The following is a 20964-nucleotide window of genomic DNA, read 5'->3' on the forward strand; positions in this document are numbered from 1 at the left end:
TAAGAGTACACCAAAAATTTTGGCTAATAATCCAGAGGATACAATTTGGGGTGTGATTATATTATATATGGGGGAGGGATAGCTCAGTGGTTTGAGCATTGGCCTGCTAAATCCAGGGTTGTGAGTTCAATCCTTGAGGGGGCCATTTAGGGATCTGGGCCAAAAATTGGGGATTGGTCCTGCTTTGAGCAGGGGGTTGGACTAGATGACCTCCTGAGGTCCCGTCCAACCCTGTTATTCTATGATAATCTATGGTTTCAGAGTAGCAGCCGTGTTAGTCTGTATTTGCAAAAAGAAAAGGAGTACTAGTGACACCTTAAAGACTAACCAATTTATGCTCAAATATGCCACTAGTACTCCTTTTCTTTTTATGATGATCTATATTACAACTCCAAGGAACCACCACCAAGTATGAGAGATGCACTGCATTGTGCCAGACACTGTACAGACAAGTCAGAAAAGATGGTCCCTGCCCCAGAAAGCTCACAAGTCTAGGTTTTGGACAGACTTCAGTAGGTGGACAAAACAAACAAATAGAATGGGAGTGGGTTGGGAGGACATGATAACGTGAACAGTTAGCAGAAACACAAAAGTTTCATAGATTCATAGATACTAAGGTCAGAAGGGACCATTATGATCAAAAGTTGCAGCTTGCACTTGCCTAACTAGGTCAGCAGTGATTTGTATGTTTTAGGGCAGAGGTAGGTATTAAGGGGGGATTTAAGAGGATAAAGTTCTCACGTTTTGATGGGAAGATTTTCAATACACAGCTAGTGGCATAGTAGAAGGTATGGAGGTACTTTAAAGATAAATGGACAATTGATGTTGGCATCAATACAGGAGCACAGGTGGGGTAATTGACAGCTCGGTACTTTAGATCTGATAGGGTGGGGCTAAATGGTAAAGGTAAGAATATCTAATACAGTAGAGATTGCAAGCCAAGAAAGACTGAAAGGAGTAACGTTGTCAAAGAGAAGAGCCAGCAGCATTTTGAATGGACTTGGGAAAATATAACTAATATTAAGCACAGAGAGGAGGAGAGGACAGTAGTCAAGGGATGAGGAAAGGGCCTGACTCAAGACCAACAGAAAAGGCGGAGAGGAGAGGTAAAGGCAGATCTTGTTGATTTCCTATTTGAAAAGGTCAGAGAGATCCTGTGCAGAAAGGTTTTTGGACACTTTCTGCTTTTTGGTTCTTAGGCAAATTTATGGCTGATTTTTACAAATAAATTTTACTTTCCTCCCCCCGTTACATTAAAAGAAAAAAAATCTTCCAAAGCCACATGGAATAAGCTGCCAGCAACTCTGGGTAGCCTTATGTGCTCTCCAGCCCACTCCTGCTGGGTTTTCTCCTAAAACTGGAAATTCTAACAACTCTTTGTAAGTACTATAGAAAGATTCCTTGTTGCCTATATATATATATTTAAAGATTTGATTGACCAAAGAAGCTATAGTTATCTTGCATGTACTCCTGTGTGATCTGAAATAGGGAATAGAAGAGCTTAAAATCCTGAATATTTTTTTTCTCATGAAAATCTTTAAAGTGTCAGCTGCTTCTATGAAATAAACACACTTTCTGGGTACATAGATTCCATTTAAAGACATAGGAGTGGGCATTTAAACTGCTATGGTGCTCATGAGTAATAGAGGCCATTAAATAGTGAGGGCAGGAAATAGCATTGATACACCCACAAATGGTTGTCTTCAAAAAACTTGGGAGTGAGGAAGAGCTTATGGGGGGAAATTGATTAAAAAACAGGTCTGGGGATTCTTGAAAAATTTACATCAACCAACTTGCCTGGAGGAGAGACATGCTGGGTTCCAAGATGCTACAGCAGTACAAATACTAAAAAATCGCAAATAAACTTACTTTACCACTGCTGACTGCATTTGAAAAGTCAAGGAGCTGTGCTAATAGTAAAGAAAAGCCTTTTTCGTACCAGTGGGGAAGGAAGAAAATTGTATTCATAGAATCATAGAATCATAGAATATCAGGGTTGGAAGGGACCCCAGAAGGTCATCTAGTCCAACCCCCTGCTCGAAGCAGGACCAATTCCCAGTTAAATCATCCCAGCCAGGGCTTTGTCAAGCCTGACCTTAAAAACCTCTAAGGAAGGAGATTCTACCACCTCCCTAGGTAACGCATTCCAGTGTTTCACCACCCTCTTAGTGAAAAAGTTTTTCCTAATATCCAATCTAAACCTCCCCCATTGCAACTTGAGACCATTACTCCTCGTTCTGTCATCTGCTACCATTGAGAACAGTCTAGAGCCATCCTCTTTGGAACCCCCTTTCAGGTAGTTGAAAGCAGCTATCAAATCCCCCCTCATTCTTCTCTTCTGCAGACTAAACAATCCCAGCTCCTTCAGCCTCTCCTCATAAGTCATGTGCTCTAGACCCCTAATCATTTTTGTTGCCCTTTGCTGGACTCTCTCCAATTTATCCACATCCTTCTTGTAGTGTGGGGCCCAAAACTGGACACAGTACTCCAGATGAGGTCTCACCAGTGTCGAATAGAGGGGAACGATCACGTCCCTCGATCTGCTCGCTATGCCCCTACTTATACATCCCAAAATGCCATTGGCCTTCTTGGCAACAAGGGCACACTGTTGACTCATATCCAGCTTCTCGTCCACTGTCACCCCTAGGTCCTTTTCCGCAGAACTGCTGCCTAGCCATTCGGTCCCTAGTCTGTAGCGGTGCATTGGATTCTTCCATCCTAAGTGCAGGACCCTGCACTTATCCTTATTGAACCTCATCAGATTTCTTTTGGCCCAATCCTCCAATTTGTCTAGGTCCTTCTGTATCCTATCCCTCCCCTCCAGCGTATCTACCACTCCTCCCAGTTTAGTATCATCTGCAAATTTGCTGAGAGTGCAATCCACACCATCCTCCAGATCATTTATGAAGATATTGAACAAAACCGGCCCCAGGACCGACCCCTGGGGCACTCCACTTGACACCGGCTGCCAACTAGACATGGAGCCATTTATCACTACCTGTTGAGCCCGACAATCTAGCCAGCTTTCTACCCACCTTATAGTGCATTCATCCAGCCCATACTTCTTTAACTTGCTGACAAGAATACTGTGGGAGACCGTGTCAAAAGCTTTGCTAAAGTCAAGAAACAATACATCCACTGCTTTCCCTTCATCCACAGAACCAGTAATCTCATCATAAAAGGCGATTAGATTAGTCAGGCATGACCTTCCCAATTGCTTAATTATTGCTTAATCCCATAAAGTAACTGAACAGCTAGAGGTTATTGGACCCATCAACTCTAAACGGCATGGAATACTGCCTAATTACAAACTAAATGGATGAAGAGAGAATCCATGTAGCCAAGCACTGATACCCAGTGTCTCACATTATATATCCAAAAGCAAATGAAAAATCTGCTTGCTTATGAACACTGATAGAAAATTTCTAGATGAACCTTGAAGGTGTAATGACAAATATCAATCTGAGTTGGGAGAAGTGTCTTGATTGATTATAGAATAGTAGAATTTAGGCCTAACCTAGAATAGGGCCTGTTGGTGCTAGGCCCTGTACAAAGTTGGATAAACAGTCCCTGCCCCAAAGAGCTTCCAGTGTAAACAGACTAAACAGACACAGAGAAAGGGATGCGATATGCAAGCAGGGTGGTGGTTGGCGAACGTTAGGGTGGGGCTCAGTTTGGAGGATCTGCTGAGCGGAAAGGCAAGGAAGGGTAAGAGCTAGGAAGGAGACAGCATGCGGAGCCGCTGGGGTGAGGAAGAGGTGACAAGACACAGGGGCACTGAAGCAACCAGCTGCTAGTATTCACATATCAGCGCTCGGGAGGAGGTAGGAGCCTCATCAGGACGGTTTTACAAATTGCACAGATCGAATCAGTGAAAACCGACCGTGCCTCCGGGCGGGTGTTAAGCTCCAGTTCCTCGGCCGGCCACTGGGTGGCAGGAAAGGAAAGCGGGGGGGGGGGGCGGTTAACGTGGCGAGGCGGGAGACAGCAGGGAACAAACAAAACCACCTGTGGGGGAGGGGGGCGGGCAGGGCTCGGAACTCCCTTTCCTCCGCGCCGGCACCACAACCCCGAGCCGGGCCCCGGGCGGGGCTCTGCTGGGGGCCCCGGGGTGCCCTCGCCCTCGCCCTCCTCATCCCATTCCCCGCCCGCGGCTCCGCGCAAGAGCAGACTCCGCAGCTCCGGCAGGGGCGGGGTTGGAGGACTGCGAGGAGTCGGTCCCACAGAGCGCCCCGCTGGCAGGGGGACGGTCTCTCAACCGGAAGGAGAGGCCAGTGTGTGTGGCCGGAAGCCGGGGAGGGGCGGCGGGTGTCGGCGCGCGCGCTGGGGCCGCTCCACGGGATGGGGCAACGGTTCCGGGTGCTGAGGTGCTTCTCCTGCGGCACCTTCCAGGTCCACCAGGTGGGGCAGCTTGGGGAGTTAACGGGCGGGTCTCTGGTCTTTGGGGGGGCGGCGAGGTCCTTACTCCTGGGGGAATTCCGTACCAAAAATTTAAAATTCTGCGCCCAATCTACATTTTTTGTAAATTGCACTGTCACGATACAGAGATTGCATTACGGTATTGTATGAGATGAATTGAAAAATACTATTTATTTCATTTATCATTTTTACAGTGCAACTCTTTGTAATAAAATAATATAAAGTGATCAGTGTACACTTTGTATTCTGTGTTGTAATTGGAATAAATATATTTTAAAATGTAGAAAATCATCTAAAATATTTAATACATTTCAGTTGGTATTCTGTTGTTTAACAGCGCAATTAAAACTGCGATTAATCACGATTTTTTTAATCACGATTGATTTTTTTGAGTTAATCGCGTGAGTTATGTGCGATAATTAGGGCTGTCAATTAAATACAGAATATGAGTAATAATTCTTTTAAACTACAATACAGTAGCTTATTTACTGCACCCCTCAGAAGCAGTGCAAAGGTTTGGGGAAGTCAGGGTAACGGAGGAGCCGAAGGAGAGGGAAGTAATTGTTGGGAAGGATCCTAGGAGTGAACCTGGAGAGTTGTTGGGTGTGGGTGGGAGAAATATAGAACAGTTGGAGTTTTTGGGTTGTGGATTGTTAGGGAGTTGGGGAGCCTCACCCATGTAAACTCTGGCTGAGCCCTAGCCTCTCTCAGTCAGGTACAGCTGTCCCATCCCCATGTGTCCCTGCACCTTTACTCAGGCACCCCTTGTGTCCCTGAGCTCCGCTCAGCCACCCCCATCCCCTTGTATCCCTGCACCCCCCTGTCCCCTTGTATCCCTGCATCTATTCAGCCCCCCACTCCAGTCTGTCCCCGCCCACTAGCGCATCTGAACCCCAGTCTGTGACCCTCCCAGCAGCCCTGTGTGCCCCACTCTGTCTGTCTAGCCCCCTATCCCATGCCTTCTCACCTGGCCTCGCATGCAGGGTACTGTGAGGAACGTAGCCTCTTCTCACTATTGCCTGCTGGCTGCAGTGGCCAGTGAGCCAGCTTCCCTCTGTTCTGATGCCGCAGCAGCCCCTGGTGGGCGAAAGGCATAACTGCAGTGCCTCTCCAACATAAGGTATTTTCTGCAGAGGAAAGAAAAAATCTGCAGGGAATGTGAATTCTGCGTGTGCGCAGTGGCGCAGAATTCCTCCAGGAGTTGGTGCTTGGGGGAGAGGAAGTCGGGGGAGGAGGGGAATCCTGCATGGGTCTCTGGCCTGGGGGGTGGTGAGGTCTTGGGTTCTGGGGGGTGAGGTCTTGGGGGTGTCCTGCAGCGGCTCTGGCCAAGGGGGCTCTATAGGGGTGCTCTGGCCTCAGGGGGCTGAGGCCTGGGGAGGTCTGTTGAGGGCATTGCAGGAGCTCAGAGATCTGTCCAGCTGAAGGGAGACAAGCAGCTGCAGCCAGTGTAGGCCTAGAGCAGTACAGGTGGGTGATGTCTCACTATGTGCTGGGCAGTTGGGGCCTGAAGGCAAATGGCACATCCCTGCTATTAGACTCAGTGCTGACTGCTCTCCTCAAATCATTGTCTTAGGTTAAAAAGAGCAAAAAATGGAGCTGTAAAGTGTGTGGTGAGAAGCAGTTGCTGCTAAAGGTGAGTGTGCGGAGACTGTTTCTTTATGTTGTGCTAGAGCCAGAGCGAGACCTTCTCTCCAGCATCTCAGCCCTCATCTGTGCCTTAATTTCCTTTTCAGGCTTATGGCCAAGGCTCTGCATCTGACTGTAGACGCCATGTCCAAAAATTAAACTTGCTGCGGGCTGGGACAGAGGTGGCAGCTGAGGGAACATCTTGGTAGAGTATTGAGTATTTCTTATCTGTTCCTTTATTTTAATATGCAAGTCTCAATGAATGCACTCAACATATCAGACCTCGAAATGGAAACTACATACGCTGATCTCTGGAGGGAGTGAATTTCTTACAGTTGCAAAGATGTGGAACACAATCGTGTCAAGGAGATCTTAGAGACAAATTATCCATGGAACATATTGTCCTAACCTTGTTTTTTCACTAGAAGTCCTGTCAAATAAGTTCAGTTGGTAAACTGCATAAATTGTGTTTACATAGTTCACATGCAAAAATGCAGTGGATGATCTTTGAAACTGGCCCTTTTTGTTTACTTCCTGACTGACTGTGGGGGTGGTGACCTATTGCACAGACTCTGTTTAGCAGTATTGGAATAGTGCAAGGGTGAGTCCCAGTACTCTCAGGTTGGGAGGCTAAATGAAAATCCCCACCTCCTTGTTTGCCGTGTTGGAATTCAAGTAGTTTCCATTAAGTTATCAGTGGGCATTCCCCACTGCTAGTGCTGAGAGGTTTGTTTAATGTCAGCAGCTTGGGTGTAATGGTCACTGTGCTGGAAAATCTGGCTGTTTTCTGTTTCCATCACCACAGAATTCAGTTGTGGGAGACTGATCTCAAACTTCCTAGCTGTTAGTAGAACCTTTTTCTTGTTTGTAGTAGTCAGTCAAAACTAGCTGGGTAACCCAGTGAAGTATGTGTAGTGCTTCAACATTAGGCTTTTCTATATTTTTCTCTGTGTGGGGAGGAAACTATTGCTGTTCTCAATGGGCTTTAAGAAGAATTTGACTTTTTCCTAACTGATTAGTGTAGAATCTGTGGAATTAAGCAGGCTGCCCTGAAAGGCACACTCCTATATCACTCATGCTGATTAAAAATGAACGGGTTGTGTGAGCATTGACAGTTGTAAATGAGCCTTACTGCTCTGGGTAGGAGAAAGGAGACCTTCCGCCAACCACCCAGTCCACTTGCAAATATCTGGGAAATAGGCCTTACCATATCTACTGGCAAATCCTATAGTTCACATCTGCTGTTCTGTGGACTTGTTTTCCTACAGATGTTTCATCCTGCTCTCTGTCCTTGGTGCTAATGGTTAGGTGCATATAGATGTAAGACAAATACCGTAGGAACCCTAGGCTAAATCTTTTATTTTTAGGTGTATAGAAGAATCACTGAATGACAACAAAGAGAACACAGCAGTTCCACAGGAAGAAAACATGGGCTGGCAGGTAAGACACTATGAGACAAAAGGTATCTACAAAGCTAAATCAAACACCATCCAATTGTAAAGTAGCAAAGAGGGTCCCATGTAGTGCAGCAGCCAATGTTCCCTCTAAATTTTTCTGAAGACTGTGTGCTAGCTATAAAACAAATGGAGAAACTAGCCAGTGAGTGGAGAGGCTCCAGGACAGTATGTGAATGGGATAGGATGTGTGGAAGCTCTGCTCCATGATGATTGATGATGTTTTGGGACATAACCACTAATACAGCTCAGTTTGGGATCTCTTCCCATGAAATGCTGAGCTAACTAAATTCTTATTGAAGCCAATGAAAGTTAGGACTTCAGTATCTCTGTGGTGACTCCACCTGTGGGGGCTCCTTGGAGGAGTCATTCTGAGTCATTCTACAATGTTGTAGGAAGAAGAGGTGGAATTCAGTCCCGTGGTCAGCCGCTGGAATAAGTATCTGGACAAGGACAGTGAAGATCAGGAGGAGGAGGTGTATACAGACAGAGAGCAGCTGAACTCCCATAAAAGGAACATTGTGGAAGAACAAAGGTGCAAAAATAACTTCTCCCATAATCCTTATTTTAGCTTGATGGTGGGGATTTGTTGGGCAGTATTTTGGGCATGTTCACTGAATTTAGCTGAGGCTGCAGTGACCAATCCAAACTAACCTGAGGAGTGTTGGGTACTTGGGGATGAAAACCTCACCTCTTGGCAGATCTGCACTTTTTTGATGTTTGAAATTTCCCATCTGAGCTAATCTAACATCTCTGTGAATTCCCATCTCCTGCTCCCCTACCAGGAAACGCAAGAGCAGCTTCTGCCAAAACGATGCTCAGGAGTGCTTTGAGGAAAAGGGAATTTATGGGCTCGCTGATCAAGCCAAGAAAGTCAAAACCTTTGAGGTATTTTGTTGCAGCAAATGCTTCCTGCCTCTAAATTATTTTCTTTGGCCTTGTATGTGTGCTTCATTCAAAGATTGTTATAAAATCATTTCCCCTCCTTTCTCCCATCCTTCCATGTAACCATCTCTTTGCGGGGGAGGCAGGAGGACTAAATCTGCATAACAATAGTTTATCTTTGAAGGTTATAGTTAGGCAAATATAATGCTGTTTCTGTGTAAACTAACCCCCTCTGCCTGACTCTCCCATCAGCAGAGTGATTGCATGCTCCTCACCAGTAAATTGGCTATAGATTAGGGTTGCTGTCAAAATCTCCTGTTAGCCCAGCTACTCTGTTGACCTTATATATTATGGTAATGGGGGGATGGTGTCATGTAAGTATCCTAGCACCTCACAACCTTATGTATTTATCCCTTGTACGGGATGGGGATGTGCTAACCATCCCCATTTTACAGATGGGGAACTGAGACACTGAGAGACTAAGTGACTTGCCCAAGGTTACACAAAGTCTGTGGTGGAGCATGGAATTGAACCTGGGTCTCCAACTTCCCAGGCTAGCACTGGACTTGGCTGGCCTTCCTCACTGCTCCTTGTATCATGCTTTCCTTGCTCTTGCCACAATTGGGCAGTGACTGCTTGTCGTATCAAGCAATTAACAGTGTAGTGGGTGGCTCTGACCCTGTTGTGAAGGAGTCAGTCAGAGGGTGGTGGTAACAAGTATCGAGTTTGCCGAATATTCGGTCAGTGAAGAGATTTCACAAATAATTATTTACTCTGCCCCTTTCTTAGTTCAGCTTCATTGGTCCTCTGGTTGAGAGGAGTGAAATACAGCTTCAGTAAATAAAGAGCCAAGCTCCAGTCCATAATTCTTAAAACAAGCAGGCCTCCTTTTTCAAACCAGGAGTTGGATGAAACTGCACCCTGGGCAGCTGACTAAAGAGGTGCTGAGCTACACCCAAACACCAGAGATCCTGGTTTCCTGAGCTTTCCCAGTCTGAGCCCTGTTTGTAAACAGTTTTATACCAGCATAACTATGTTTTAGTTAGCGATATACATTTTTTTTAACCAAAATAATGAAATCAGTACATCTGCTAGTGTGGACCCCAGTTTAACAGGTGCTTAGTGGTGTAGCTTATTCCCTCATTGAGGGGAGGAGAAAGAGGCTGGATGGTCTATAGCCTTGGACATGGGAGACCCAGGTTCAGTGTCCTGCTCTGCCAGAGACTTCCTGTGGGACCTTGGGGTAAGTTACTCAGTATTAGTGTTCTCCATCTGTACAATGGGGATAATAGCACTGCCCTGCCCCCTGGGGGTATTGTGAGGGTACATACATTAAAGATTGTGAGGCACTCAGATACTACAGCGATGGGGGCAAAATGAGTACCTAGAAAGATAATGTATAGACAGCCCGATAGAGGTCAGGAGATCAAACCAGCAGGGTTCACCTTTCATCTGCTTATTTAGGATTATATGCTGATGACTAATTAAGTGATGTGTTCTTTTATGATCTTTGTGTAAGTGAAACGAAATATTTGGATATACTCAACCTCTAGTGAAATACAATTTCAAAACAGCTCATATTCTTTGCGCAGTAGAGCTGAGCTGGGCAGAGTAGGTTCTGCTTCATGACTGTTCTTTTCTACCATGTGTTAGAATAGCTGGCTCTGTACCAATCTCACCTCTCCCTGGAAAGTGAGGGGATGAGGAATAGCAGTGAGGCTGTTTGGAAGAACAGGATTACTTCTTGCATGTCTGTCTTGTCAGTTCTGTGTTCACCAGGCTCACTGTAGTTAGGCTATAGCACCAGCAAGCACAGCCATTTTGTCTTTCTTGTTACAGAGCAGGAAAGATTCAACAACTGTAGCTGAACAGGACTGTGGAGATTATATATGTAACAGCATTGTGGTTCCTGCTATCAATGAGTTTTGGGTACCTGAGAATACACAAGCTCCAGAGTCAGCTGATGTCACCGTGTCCAAGTGGGAAAAATTTCTCCTGTCTCCCAGCAGCTGTAATAATGGTAACTTAACCCTTGCAGCACAGAAGAACAGTTGGAAATTAGAGACACAGAGGGCCTCTGCAGGAAACTTTCTAATGGCTGATGGATATCCACAGCAGGAGGAAGATTCTGTATCTCTAGGCACAGGTGCCCAAACTGAAAAGAGCTTCACCAACAATAAGTATATAGCACAGAAATATACCTCAAAGCTTCATAGCACCACACTGGCTGCCAGTGTGCAGACTGCCTTTGACATCAGCCATGCAGCTATTGGGGATGTGCTTTCTGGAAAATATAAGGACCACCTGATTAGGGCAGGGTCTGATGTTGCAGAGAATAATGAAGGCAGGTTGTACTTGGCCTGTACTGTGATGCCAGCAAACTGTTTATCCAAGGACACTGTGACCTTTGCTTCTACAGATCCTTTTGCTAATTCTAGTGGTGTGCCTCAGTGTCTTACTGCTCCAAATAGCAGCCTCTTTTGCACAGATGATGATTTTGATGATGATCTTTGAAAAGTTCCAGGCTCTACACTTTGACTCTCTCTGCCCACCCAAGACTGGCTAGGCTTTTACTTTTCTAGCCAGCCCTCCTACTTCTGCTGCTGAAGTGACTCACTTCAAGTGAGGTGTAGTGTAGCCTAGTAAATATCATTAGTGTTTCTCAGTTTGTTAGAACATTGCACATTTTCATGCTCCATATTTTGCCAGATAGATGGGTGTGGTGAAGTGTTTCCTTTTTAAGCTAGAGTTGGAACATTTATGCTTATCACCTCTATAAAAAGCTGTTTTTAAAAGCCTGGGTTTTTTCCCCCCAAGGTGTGTGATGATCCTTAAAGCCTGTTGGTGTCCCTAGTTTAACAACCCTAGCTGCCTATTGAAATGCTATTGGGAAGGACAGAGTCTTAATTCTAACTTCGGAAGAAAGTGAGGGATTAACACAGAATGAATATCATGAGGGAAATATCCATGATCTTTCTGTTTAAAGAAAAACTGACCTATGAGACTTTTTCCATTCAGGGCAATTATTGGGGGGGTTTCACTGTTCACAAGTGACAGATTTTGCTTGTAATACACTAGTTTCCTCAGGTAGGGCCTTGTACTCTCCTAGCAGCTGTGTCTGAGGAGGATGTTGAAAGGTGGGCTCTTGATCAGCTATAAGCACTAGCTGTGCTTTTCCCCACAGTTCCGGAGGCAAAGCCCTGCTGCTGCAGCATAAAGGCCATGGGCTGTACTGTACTGCTAGGCCCTGCTCAGGAGTACTGGGTGCTTTACCCTCTGGTATTGGAGAAGAGCTAATGTTTTGAAAGGTTAATTCCAGAGACAAATGAAGTAAGTGCATCTGTGTCATTACTCTTCTTCCATTACAAATTAACAAACAGAACACTAGTGTGCAGAAAGAGCCTGAGCTTCTACTACTCTACAGCAAAGTAGGAGCCCCCACTCCTGCATTGACTGTTGTAGTCCAGACATGATTTGAGCCAGTCATTCCTCCTAGGGCGAGTGAGGAATCTGGGAAGTGTAGCTGTTCTCTCCAAGGGCTTGGAATTTGCTTCTGGACTAGTAGATGCTATTGGGTTGCTGGCACAATAAGGCAAGAACCCTCCTCTGATACTTGTGTAAGCAGATACCATGAGGGTTGCACTGCTGTAGGTAGAGAATAGTTGCTGCAGAATGAGAAGCAGTTCTTGTCTCAGCAACATTCACAGCTTCTAGAAGTGAGACCATTGATTACTTCTTTACTTTGCCCAAGACCCTGAGTTCTCCCAGGTTGGGTGTTCTTCCTAAACTAAATTCCAGCCCAGATGTATTAGTGCTTTGCAGCTTGTCCCTGGAATGGCTAGGTTACCCTGCAGATTTTACAGTCATATTTCACAAACAAATGAATAAGAGACAAGAAATTATATTTATTTTTCCCAAAAAAGGAATCAGAAAAAAAGAGACAATGACCCCTCTGAAAGGGAGACAAAGAATCAGCGTAGAACTGCTGTTCAGTTATCAGATCACAGGAAAGTGCTCTAGCTTACGCAAATGCCATTAGGAACGAGGTGGTTGCTTGGAATACTGGATGGTATCCAGTGCTGCCCCAATGTCACATTTCTTTGCCTGGAGGAGACGGGTCAGCCATCCACCATCATCAGAGAAACCCATGGAGAGCATCTGGGACAGAGATTCAATCAGGCGGGGGTCTGCTTCTGTTAAATCAAAAGTTACGAGTACAGAGTGGTATTACACCTACAGTGTAATAAACCGAGTAAAGGAGCTGAGGAACTTGTGCTGTACCTACATAACAGCAATCAACTATCACTGTCACCATGTTGTATAGCGAGTTGCTTATCAAGGATATCCCCTTTGACCTGGCTTCCTAAAGAACTTAATGCTATACAGTTCAACAGCACATGCCTTATTGTAAATGCATGATCAAACTTGACTCTAGCTATTCTTCATGTAAGGATGCTGGAGATCAGGCAGTGGCTATTATGGCCCAGTATTCCATTACTGGCTCTCCCTAGAAAATGCCATCTTACTCTTAAGGGGATACTCATAACATCTCTGCCCCTTGTAGGAAGCAAGGGCAGCATTTCCTAATTGGTTGGCTGAATGAACCATAGTTTACTTAGCTAGCTGCTTATAGTGGAATATCCTTACTAAGCATCTCTGAATTTTCCCCCTCTAACACCTAGTATTTACTACTGCCCCATAAATCTTGGGTTTTCCAATTTTATTTAGTGCAGCTGGCAGACTATAGTTTAATTTTTCCATACACAAACTGAAGTGAGGCGAAAGTGACAAACTATGAGTCATCCAGGGCAATACAAAAACTCACCCTGAAGTTAACTTATTTCTACCACCACTCCAATGAAATGCTGCAAGAGGTGGCTACAAAGTAGCCTTAGCCATAGTTCAGCCACAGACAAGGTTTTCCGCTCTTTGTTCTTACAACCCATATGATGGGCAGCATTAAGGTCCTTATACTAGCAACCCAAGGAACAATAGGCTTTATTGGAAAGGGACAGGTGGTTGACCAAAATAGCTACACACCTGGTGGGAGATGTGGGTAGAGTGCAGCTTCTCGTAGTCCTGTAGGTCCTGGTCTGGGGGGAACCTGAAATGGGTCTAAAGAGCTGGGACCCTGTCTCTCTGGAATTTGGAGAGACTGCAGTTCACCTGTGGAGGGATCCACTTCTTTTGAAGATAAGTGGGTCCAGTCCTCATCACCCCCTGCAGAACTACTGGATTCACCCTGTTCCTGTAAGTGTAAAGACAAAGGAGCCAATGTCTTGCACAGTTCTCCAGGTAGGATGCAAGCTCTGCTGTTATCTACCAACTACATGAAAAAGGCTTATTCCTTTCTTTTAGTGAGAGGAGTTTATGGGATTGAATGCTAAGAGCCCAACAGAAGTATCTACACTGTGATTTGTGCTATTGAAATCCATTCCAATGATGCTACTTAGTTTATAGTAGGAAGAACCAGAACGGGGCAAAAAGGAACTTGTCATGTCTGTCATCTAGTAAAGGAATTCACATACCTGCGACAGGAAATTGCTGTCTTCCATATGTGTGGAGGGAGGCTCTATCACCATCTCCTGCATCTGCTCTGTAATAGAATCTTCTTTCTCAGTGACAGATTCTTTACTCCCTTCTGGTTTGGGCTGGCCATTTTGTCTAGTGGCACTACCTCCAGGCTCCGTATCACTCTTCTGTGAACTTGGACACGGGGGAGTCACTTTGCTTTTTTGTCCCCCATGTTCCACATCAATATCTACTTCAATGCCTAGAAAACAGTTGAGGGGGAGAAGAGTCAGTACACTTGTCTCCAGAATACAGTCCTGGACGTTCCTTCAGTGATCTCACATTAATCTGTTATTTTAAACGGGGCAGGAGAAGGAAGAAGTGGGGGGTGGGGGACTGTTCTATTTTCATCTACAGCATCTCATCCCCTCCAGGGTACCTGAAGTCTAGCACTTAGAATTCCACATGGAGCACCAGCTTGGTGCACATTTTCATGTATACTGTTGTACATGTGCTTCACCTCCTCATGTCAGAGAGAGGTGCTCATTACATTCACTTAGAGGACGAAGGAGGGAACTATAATTTATACTCTCACAGGAGCCAGATGAGTCCCTTGAGTCACCACTGATTCTTCCCAGTTAAATACTGACATTACACAGTAAAGTAGCATATGCCTCATCTTTTGCCTCAGTCTGAAGAATGACACTCCTAATGTCTCTCGTATGTTTGTTGGAGAATAGACCTTCACTCACTCCCACTTCACTGAGATGTGGAGAAACATGGAGGTTGCCAAGCTGAGTGGCCAGAAATGGCTCAGGTCTCCTGTGAGGCAGAAGTAGGCCACTATTCCTGTGGATACAAGCTATGGTAAAATGCTGGATTTGGGATAGCAGATTAAAAGTCACTTACCAAGAGGACTCAGCATGGCTGCAACACTCTCCCCAACATTCTTTAAAAAGGTGACATTGTGGTCCTGGGACTGGCTGTTAAAGGCTTCTTTAAAAAAAATTTAAAAAAAAATTAGGTACTGCAGGTTAACAGAAATTAGGAGTACCATGCACAATCTATTTCTTCCTTAAGTTTAAAGAGGGGTTTTGGTAATTCTACCAGACCATCCTATCACACACACCCCCCCTTCCCTTTAATCATCATTAAGTTCCAGCAAACCTGGTTTAAAAATATTTAAAAGTACAAACTGAATCCAAAGACTCCACACTACTCTGCAAAAGTGATCAGTTATTTCACCTTGAATACTACATTGACCAAGTCATTCCATCCTTACCTTGCTCAGGGTCTGGATTTTGGGGTGCAGCACTGGCTTGTGCCTGCCCAGAGTTTTCACATGGAGTGGCAGGACCAGGGTGCCCCCAGCCATGCATCCATGCAAAGGGTGGAACCCCATGTCTCATCTTACGAAGCCAGCGACCTCTGGGAAACCACTGGGGAGAGGGAGAACGGGAAAGTTACATGAATCCACATATTTAGACAGAGTATTCTAAGTATAAGCCACAAGATACAGCTACCTAATATCTACAGTTTATCCTACATTTAGCGGTCCTCTACAGGCTCCCCTCTAGACCAGTCCTTCCCCATGCTAGAAGTTAGTTTTGCTCACCTCAAATGGATTGAGCAGCGGGCTTTGAAACATGATCATGTTGTGCTCCTTGTGGATGCCTTTCCCCTCACAGGTGCTGCATAGGTCATAGTCTGGGCAAATAGTGCATTTGAATCGAGCACCTACCACTGGTCCCTCACAGCCATCACAGATCACATTGGGGTGCACCACACTGGGGGGACGCTCCTGGTTGCACTGTGAACGATGCTCACGTCTGCACTCCTTTTTCTCTAAAAAGAAGATGCCTTTATAGTACAAAGGAAACAGGTAGATTGCCATTTTAAGTCTTTAAAGGAGTATGATCCAGTGAAAGTTTCTGTACATGTATTTAGTAGTACATAATATGCACACATTAGTAGGGCTTCAATGACAAGAGCTAATCAGAGGTGCCCATCATGCCTACTTATGCACTATTCACAGGATTCATATTGAATAGGATTATGAGTGGAAGATGATGGAAGGAGCTGTCTGCAGTATGATAGTTTGAGAATCCCTGCACTAGTTTATATAGATGCTACTTGCAATATTGTTTAGAGGTTACAGAAACCACAGGATTTTAGTGGATTACTTCTTCTGAAATAGATGAGCATTTGTTTGAGTCACATTCCCAATTATTTTAATTCAAAGGTATAAGGTATCAATCCTCAAGCCGTTGTTTTTAGAACAATGGAAAGTTCTCCGTTTACTTTAAGCTTTCCATTAGTTTATCTGCACTCAGGCAAGAGTGCCATTTTTAAATGTTAAGTTATGTGATTCCCTCCTGAGACTGGTAAATCTCCTTTTTTAAGAGTTCCATCTTAGACTACTGCATTAGAGGTTTTGCACAGACAAGAATGGATGCTCTTGCCTTCAACTTTTGCTGCTTACCGCAACATCTAGTCTGTAAGAACAATTTTTTTTTTTTTAAATGACAGGTTTCAGAGTAACAGCCGTGTTAGTCTGTATTCACAAAAAGAAAAAAAGAGTACTTGTGGCACCTTAGAGACTAACCAATTTATTTGAGCATAAGCTTTCGTGAGCTTATGCTCAAATAAATTGGTTAGTCTCTAAGGTGCCATAAGTCCTCTTTTTTTTAATTCTTCCCTTCCGTCATTAGTCAGGATACTACCTCTACTACATCGTTCGTTGTACGATTTAGACTAAAGACATACGCAGGAAAAAGCCAGCATAAATCTGGATCAGAGCATGATATTGAGACCAGTCTATTCAATAGCTCCTGACTAGTTCTCATGTGAAGGGGTATTTAAAAAAAAAAAAAAAAACAAAAAACCACCACACCCACAAGAGTTCTAGAAGAAGTGGTCTGCTTTGCTGAATATATTGCAACTGCTAGTGTCCCTCTTAAAAATCAGAGCCAAAAGTCAGCAATGCCCCTCAAGTGTTAGCTTTTCCAGGTTGGATTTTTACATTGTTGCTCCAGTGCAAGAATCATTAGAGGACTGGTCCTCAGAACTAAGTTATGCATTAAGGAAGTAGTTTCACACCCCAAACCTACACTTAATGAAATGTAATCACAATCGGTTTCTCAAGGCTGAGAATGGATAACTTTTTGCCCCACTTCAGCAGCCTTATAACTTCCACAGTCTATTCCATTCCTTAACTTGTATCATGCCAGTACCAAGATCCATCAAGTTTGTGCCCCATTGTTCCAGGCATCATGCAAACATCGTAAGACACAATACAAACTTTTCAGAGAATTTTAGAGAAAACAAGCAGGTTATATAGACAGGAAGGGAGGGACAAGGAGCAGTGATATGCAAACTGTGCATGTCTCAGTCTTTGAAGCTATGCGAGCAGAGCGTAAAGGTATATGTGAGCACTGACTCCAACCATCAGAGTGCTACTATGAGATATGTTAAAATGCTAGTAAAATCAGAGAGGAGTACTGAATGAGTCATGATTAAGAATGAAATTGCACAACTCTTCTCATCGGTGGATAGTGCTAGTGAAGGTCCAGCCATGTTATTTTTTTTCTTAGAGTAACCATCCAATAAGGTGAATTTTGTATTAGAGTAGAATCTGACAGTGGATTTTCTAGTTTATTCCCTGCTCAGCAAAATTGAATAGGGTTCCTCCAAGCCCATAAACACCTTTTTTATGCTTTGTTCACCCTGCCTTCAAGGGACCCATATCACAGTACCATCCTTGTAGCAGAGGAAGGCAAGTGTGCTTCCTTGCCTATTGCTCCTGAAGCAGCCAATGTGTTCACCCTTCCTCAGGTACTCTGAGTATTACCTCTGCCATACTCAGTAACTCATTACAGAAGCACAATGCCAACCATGTGTCTCTTTGTGGTGGTATAGAGGCTCTCAAGGGCTAAGGTTACCTTTGATGTAAATACGAAAAATGCCATCCTTCACATATGGCAGTGCCATCTTGAGTTCTTCGTCACTGGAGAAGGCAATCATGTCCCCATCTTCATCTGGAGAAGACAGAGATTGATAAACTGGATAGAAGTGATAATCGGGAAGAGATGCAAGTAAGTCCTTGTTTTCATACAGTGACTTAGGCTCAGTAATCTTAAGTATTTTGCTAAGAATGGAGACTAACAATCAAGCAACACCTCACTGCTTTGTATGTTAGAACCTGTCTGTTAAGAGAGAGGGAATAAAAATGTTGATTATCTACCCTCGCCTCAAAATGGCACTTGGTTCTTACTCACAGAACCCAGATTAAGCAAAAGGGGACAGTAAAACCAATTACAGTAAAAGCTTTGTTATCTGGCATGTTGGGGGGGTGGAGGGTGCTGGTAAATCAAATTCCAGTTAACTAAGAGGGAGGGAGTTTGGGTGCAGGAGGAGGCTCAGAGATTGGAGTGCAGGAGGGGTTTTGGGGTGCCGGATCAAGGCCACGCTCACTTTGCGGAGGCACCCCACAAGAAGGAACCTGTCTCGGCAGCTCCTAGGCAGAGGTGCAGCCAGAGGCTCTGCGCGCTGCCTCAGCCCACAGGTGCCGCCCCCAGCAGCTCTCATTGGCTGCGGTTCCCAGCTAATGGGCGTTGTGGAGCCAGCACTCAGGGCAGGGGCAGCACGCAGAGCTGTCTAGCCACACCTCCGCCTAGGAGCAGCAGGGACATGTCGCCACTTGTGAAGAGCTTCCCAAGGTGAGCGCTGCCCGGATCCAGCACCCCAAAGCCCCAACCCCTTGCCCCACGTCCCCTTCCACACCCAAACTCCCTCCCGGAGCCTGCGCCCCCCTCCCACACTCCAAACCTCTTGTGGCCGTTCCTCCACCTAGGAGCAGCAGGAACATGTTGCTGCTTCTGTGCAGCCACGCAGAGCCAGGTAAGGAGCCAACCGGACTATAAACCAGACTTTCAATGAAGATCAGAAATGCTGGTTTATAGAGCTTTCCAGTTGATCAAGTGCCAAACAACACAGCTTTTACTGTACTTAGACCCAAAGTTTGACCTACTTGAGAGTTCTATGCAGTGTTGTAGCCAAGTCGGTCCCAGAATATCAGGGCCAACTTCTGTTGGTGAGAGACACAGCCATTCAAAAGCTCTTCTCTGTCACCAACAGAAGTTGGTCCAATAAAAGGTATTACCTCACCCACCTTGCCTCTCTACTTGAGAGTAGTTTGGTAGGGAAGTATCTTCTGTTTACACACCCACCACACTGGTATAGTTTTAAAGACACAAGCACTGCAGCAATAGTTATAGAGTGGAGGGTATGCTTAAATAAGTCTCGCTGTGTCTGCAGTACTGTGTTGCCACAGCAGCAACTCCCATGAAGAAGCTAGGTTGCTGAGCTGTAGGTGTTCTTGTTAAGAACTGGCAGTGGAGGAAACTGAGAAAAATCTTACAAGGAAGCCATTTCACAGTTAAACGAGTTAACTACCATCTGAAGAAAACAGACCCCTCAGCGTAAGATATTTAAGAACTAAGTAGTTGGCACTGAGATATATGTTGCTCTTTAATCAGCATAAAGTCACTGTATGAATAATACTTTCAAGGAAGTTTGATATATCTCATGGAGAGAAGTGGGCAAGTCTCCTCAATGCTTTGCCAGCTTGGTAAGAGCTGGTCTAGACACGAAAGACATTGATAAGGAAGGGGGAGATGGATACTGTGTGAACTGAACTTCAGTTCATGTTAGTGAAGAGTTGGCAGAACAGCAGCAAGAGCTTTTCTTTCTGTAATTTGAGCTAAGACAAGTCCCACTTTATGTACTTTCCTTCTAAGGGCTTGTCTTCACCCAGTGCTACAGCAGTGCAGCTATGCCCTTACAGCGCCTTAGTGAAGACGCTCCCATCAGCATAGTTAATCCACCTCCCTGAGAAATGGTAGCTATGTCAGCAGTGGAAAGAAGTCTGTCCACACATAGGGGGAAGGGTGGGGTGTTAGGTCAGTATAACCAAGTGTCTCGGGGTGGAAAATCCACACCCCTGAGCAGTGCAGTTATAGGACATAAGTTTGTAGTGTAGACCAAGCCTTAAGCATTTACAGAGGTACAAAAAAGCCTATGAACTTGTGTAGGGAAGTTAAGCTCTTGAGGCAAAACTGTGGCACAAAGCATTGTTCCAAGAGCTATTTGGTGTTCCTGGCTTTCCTTCAGCGGAGCAGCCAGGTCCCCTCGGGGCACGTCCTATCGGAGAGAAAGGAGATCAAGCTCTTAGTGATCTACAGTGGGGTCCTCCCTTCCTCTCTTGAGACCTCTGAGGTAGCTTAGCACTTGAAAAACGCTTATTGATCAAGGAGCCGGTGAAGTTTCACTGCGAGGGCTTCACTGCGCCTGGGATCTCTGCTGAAGACAACAGAGCCTGACAAACCAAGCCCCAGGCCTAAAACCAGCTGGGCCGCCGCCGCCGGCGGGGTTTCCGTGTAGACACGCCAGGCCCCCAAAGGTGCTGTTCAATCGCACGCACCCGCTAAGGTCGAACCAGACCCTCGTGTGTCCCGCCCCGGGACCCCTCCGCGGCCGCTCACCCTTGTAATGCATCTGGAAGGTGCCGGGGGCCGCGCCGGCCCGCAGCAGCCCCGGGAAGATCTCGCAGACCTTGTCGCGCACCTCCGGGTAGCGGGCGGGCGGCGCGAGGGCGAAGCGGCGGATCTCGCGGACCGCCTCCTCCTTGCCCAGCAGGAAGGCCTTCACCGTCAGCGCGGCCATGGCGGGGCGGTGGCGCAGCAGGAATTCGAGGCGACGGGCGGCTGAGGCTCCGGCGAGAGCGCGGCTTGGACCCGGGAGCTCCCTCCGCCCGCCGGGCCGCCCGCCTTATACCCCCGCTGGCGGGAGGCCGGGCCTGAGCCGGGAAAGTCCCCACCCCGCGGCGCCCCGCTAGGGGGAAGGCAGGGCGGGACCCGGCGCGACTCGGGCACCTTCTCAGCGCCCGGGCGCGGGGGGGGGCTCGGCTCGAGCCTGAGGAGCTCGCGCTTGTAGGGCGGGGGGGGAGGATGTGACTCTGAGGAGGCCGGGGGGGGGTCTAGATTCGGGGGCGGGGTCTGAAGCCTGAGGA

General features: G+C 46.0%; 2 protein-coding genes across 7 annotated transcripts; one reads left to right on the forward strand and one right to left on the reverse strand.

Moving 5' to 3' along the window:
- The first annotated feature begins 4270 nt into the window (after window positions 1–4270).
- On the forward strand, window positions 4271–11298 carry MRNIP (MRN complex interacting protein). Of its 2 annotated transcripts, XM_074960352.1 has the most exons (7): window positions 4271–4401; window positions 5993–6052; window positions 6153–6250; window positions 7413–7485; window positions 7895–8034; window positions 8285–8387; window positions 10224–11298. In XM_074960352.1, the coding sequence occupies exons 1-7, from the start codon at window positions 4342–4344 to the stop codon at window positions 10896–10898; spliced, it is 1209 nt and encodes a 402-aa protein (XP_074816453.1). In that variant the 5' UTR covers window positions 4271–4341; the 3' UTR covers window positions 10899–11298. The 2 variants fall into 2 exon arrangements, with proteins under 2 accessions (XP_074816453.1, XP_074816454.1); XM_074960353.1 differs by lacking the exon at window positions 5993–6052 and having other exon boundaries at window positions 4302–4401.
- Window positions 11299–12365: 1067 nt separating this feature from the next.
- On the reverse strand, window positions 12366–20745 carry SQSTM1 (sequestosome 1). Of its 5 annotated transcripts, none has more exons than XM_074960313.1 (8): window positions 20438–20745; window positions 17837–17932; window positions 15511–15755; window positions 15178–15334; window positions 14805–14888; window positions 13913–14157; window positions 13425–13632; window positions 12366–12577 (listed from the first exon to the last, which is right to left on the reverse strand). In XM_074960313.1, exons 1-8 carry the CDS (start codon window positions 20616–20618, stop codon window positions 12420–12422), a joined length of 1374 nt encoding a protein of 457 aa, XP_074816414.1. In that variant the 5' UTR covers window positions 20619–20745; the 3' UTR covers window positions 12366–12419. The 5 variants fall into 5 exon arrangements, with proteins under 5 accessions (XP_074816414.1, XP_074816416.1, XP_074816418.1 ...); XM_074960315.1 differs by having other exon boundaries at window positions 12369–12577; window positions 14805–14891; window positions 15637–15755; window positions 20438–20739; XM_074960317.1 differs by having other exon boundaries at window positions 12370–12577; window positions 14805–14891; window positions 15637–15740; window positions 20438–20737.
- Window positions 20746–20964: the final 219 nt, after the last annotated feature.

This window comes from Natator depressus, chromosome 8 (genome assembly GCF_965152275.1).
Source record: "Natator depressus isolate rNatDep1 chromosome 8, rNatDep2.hap1, whole genome shotgun sequence".
Taxonomy (NCBI): domain Eukaryota; kingdom Metazoa; phylum Chordata; order Testudines; family Cheloniidae; genus Natator; species Natator depressus.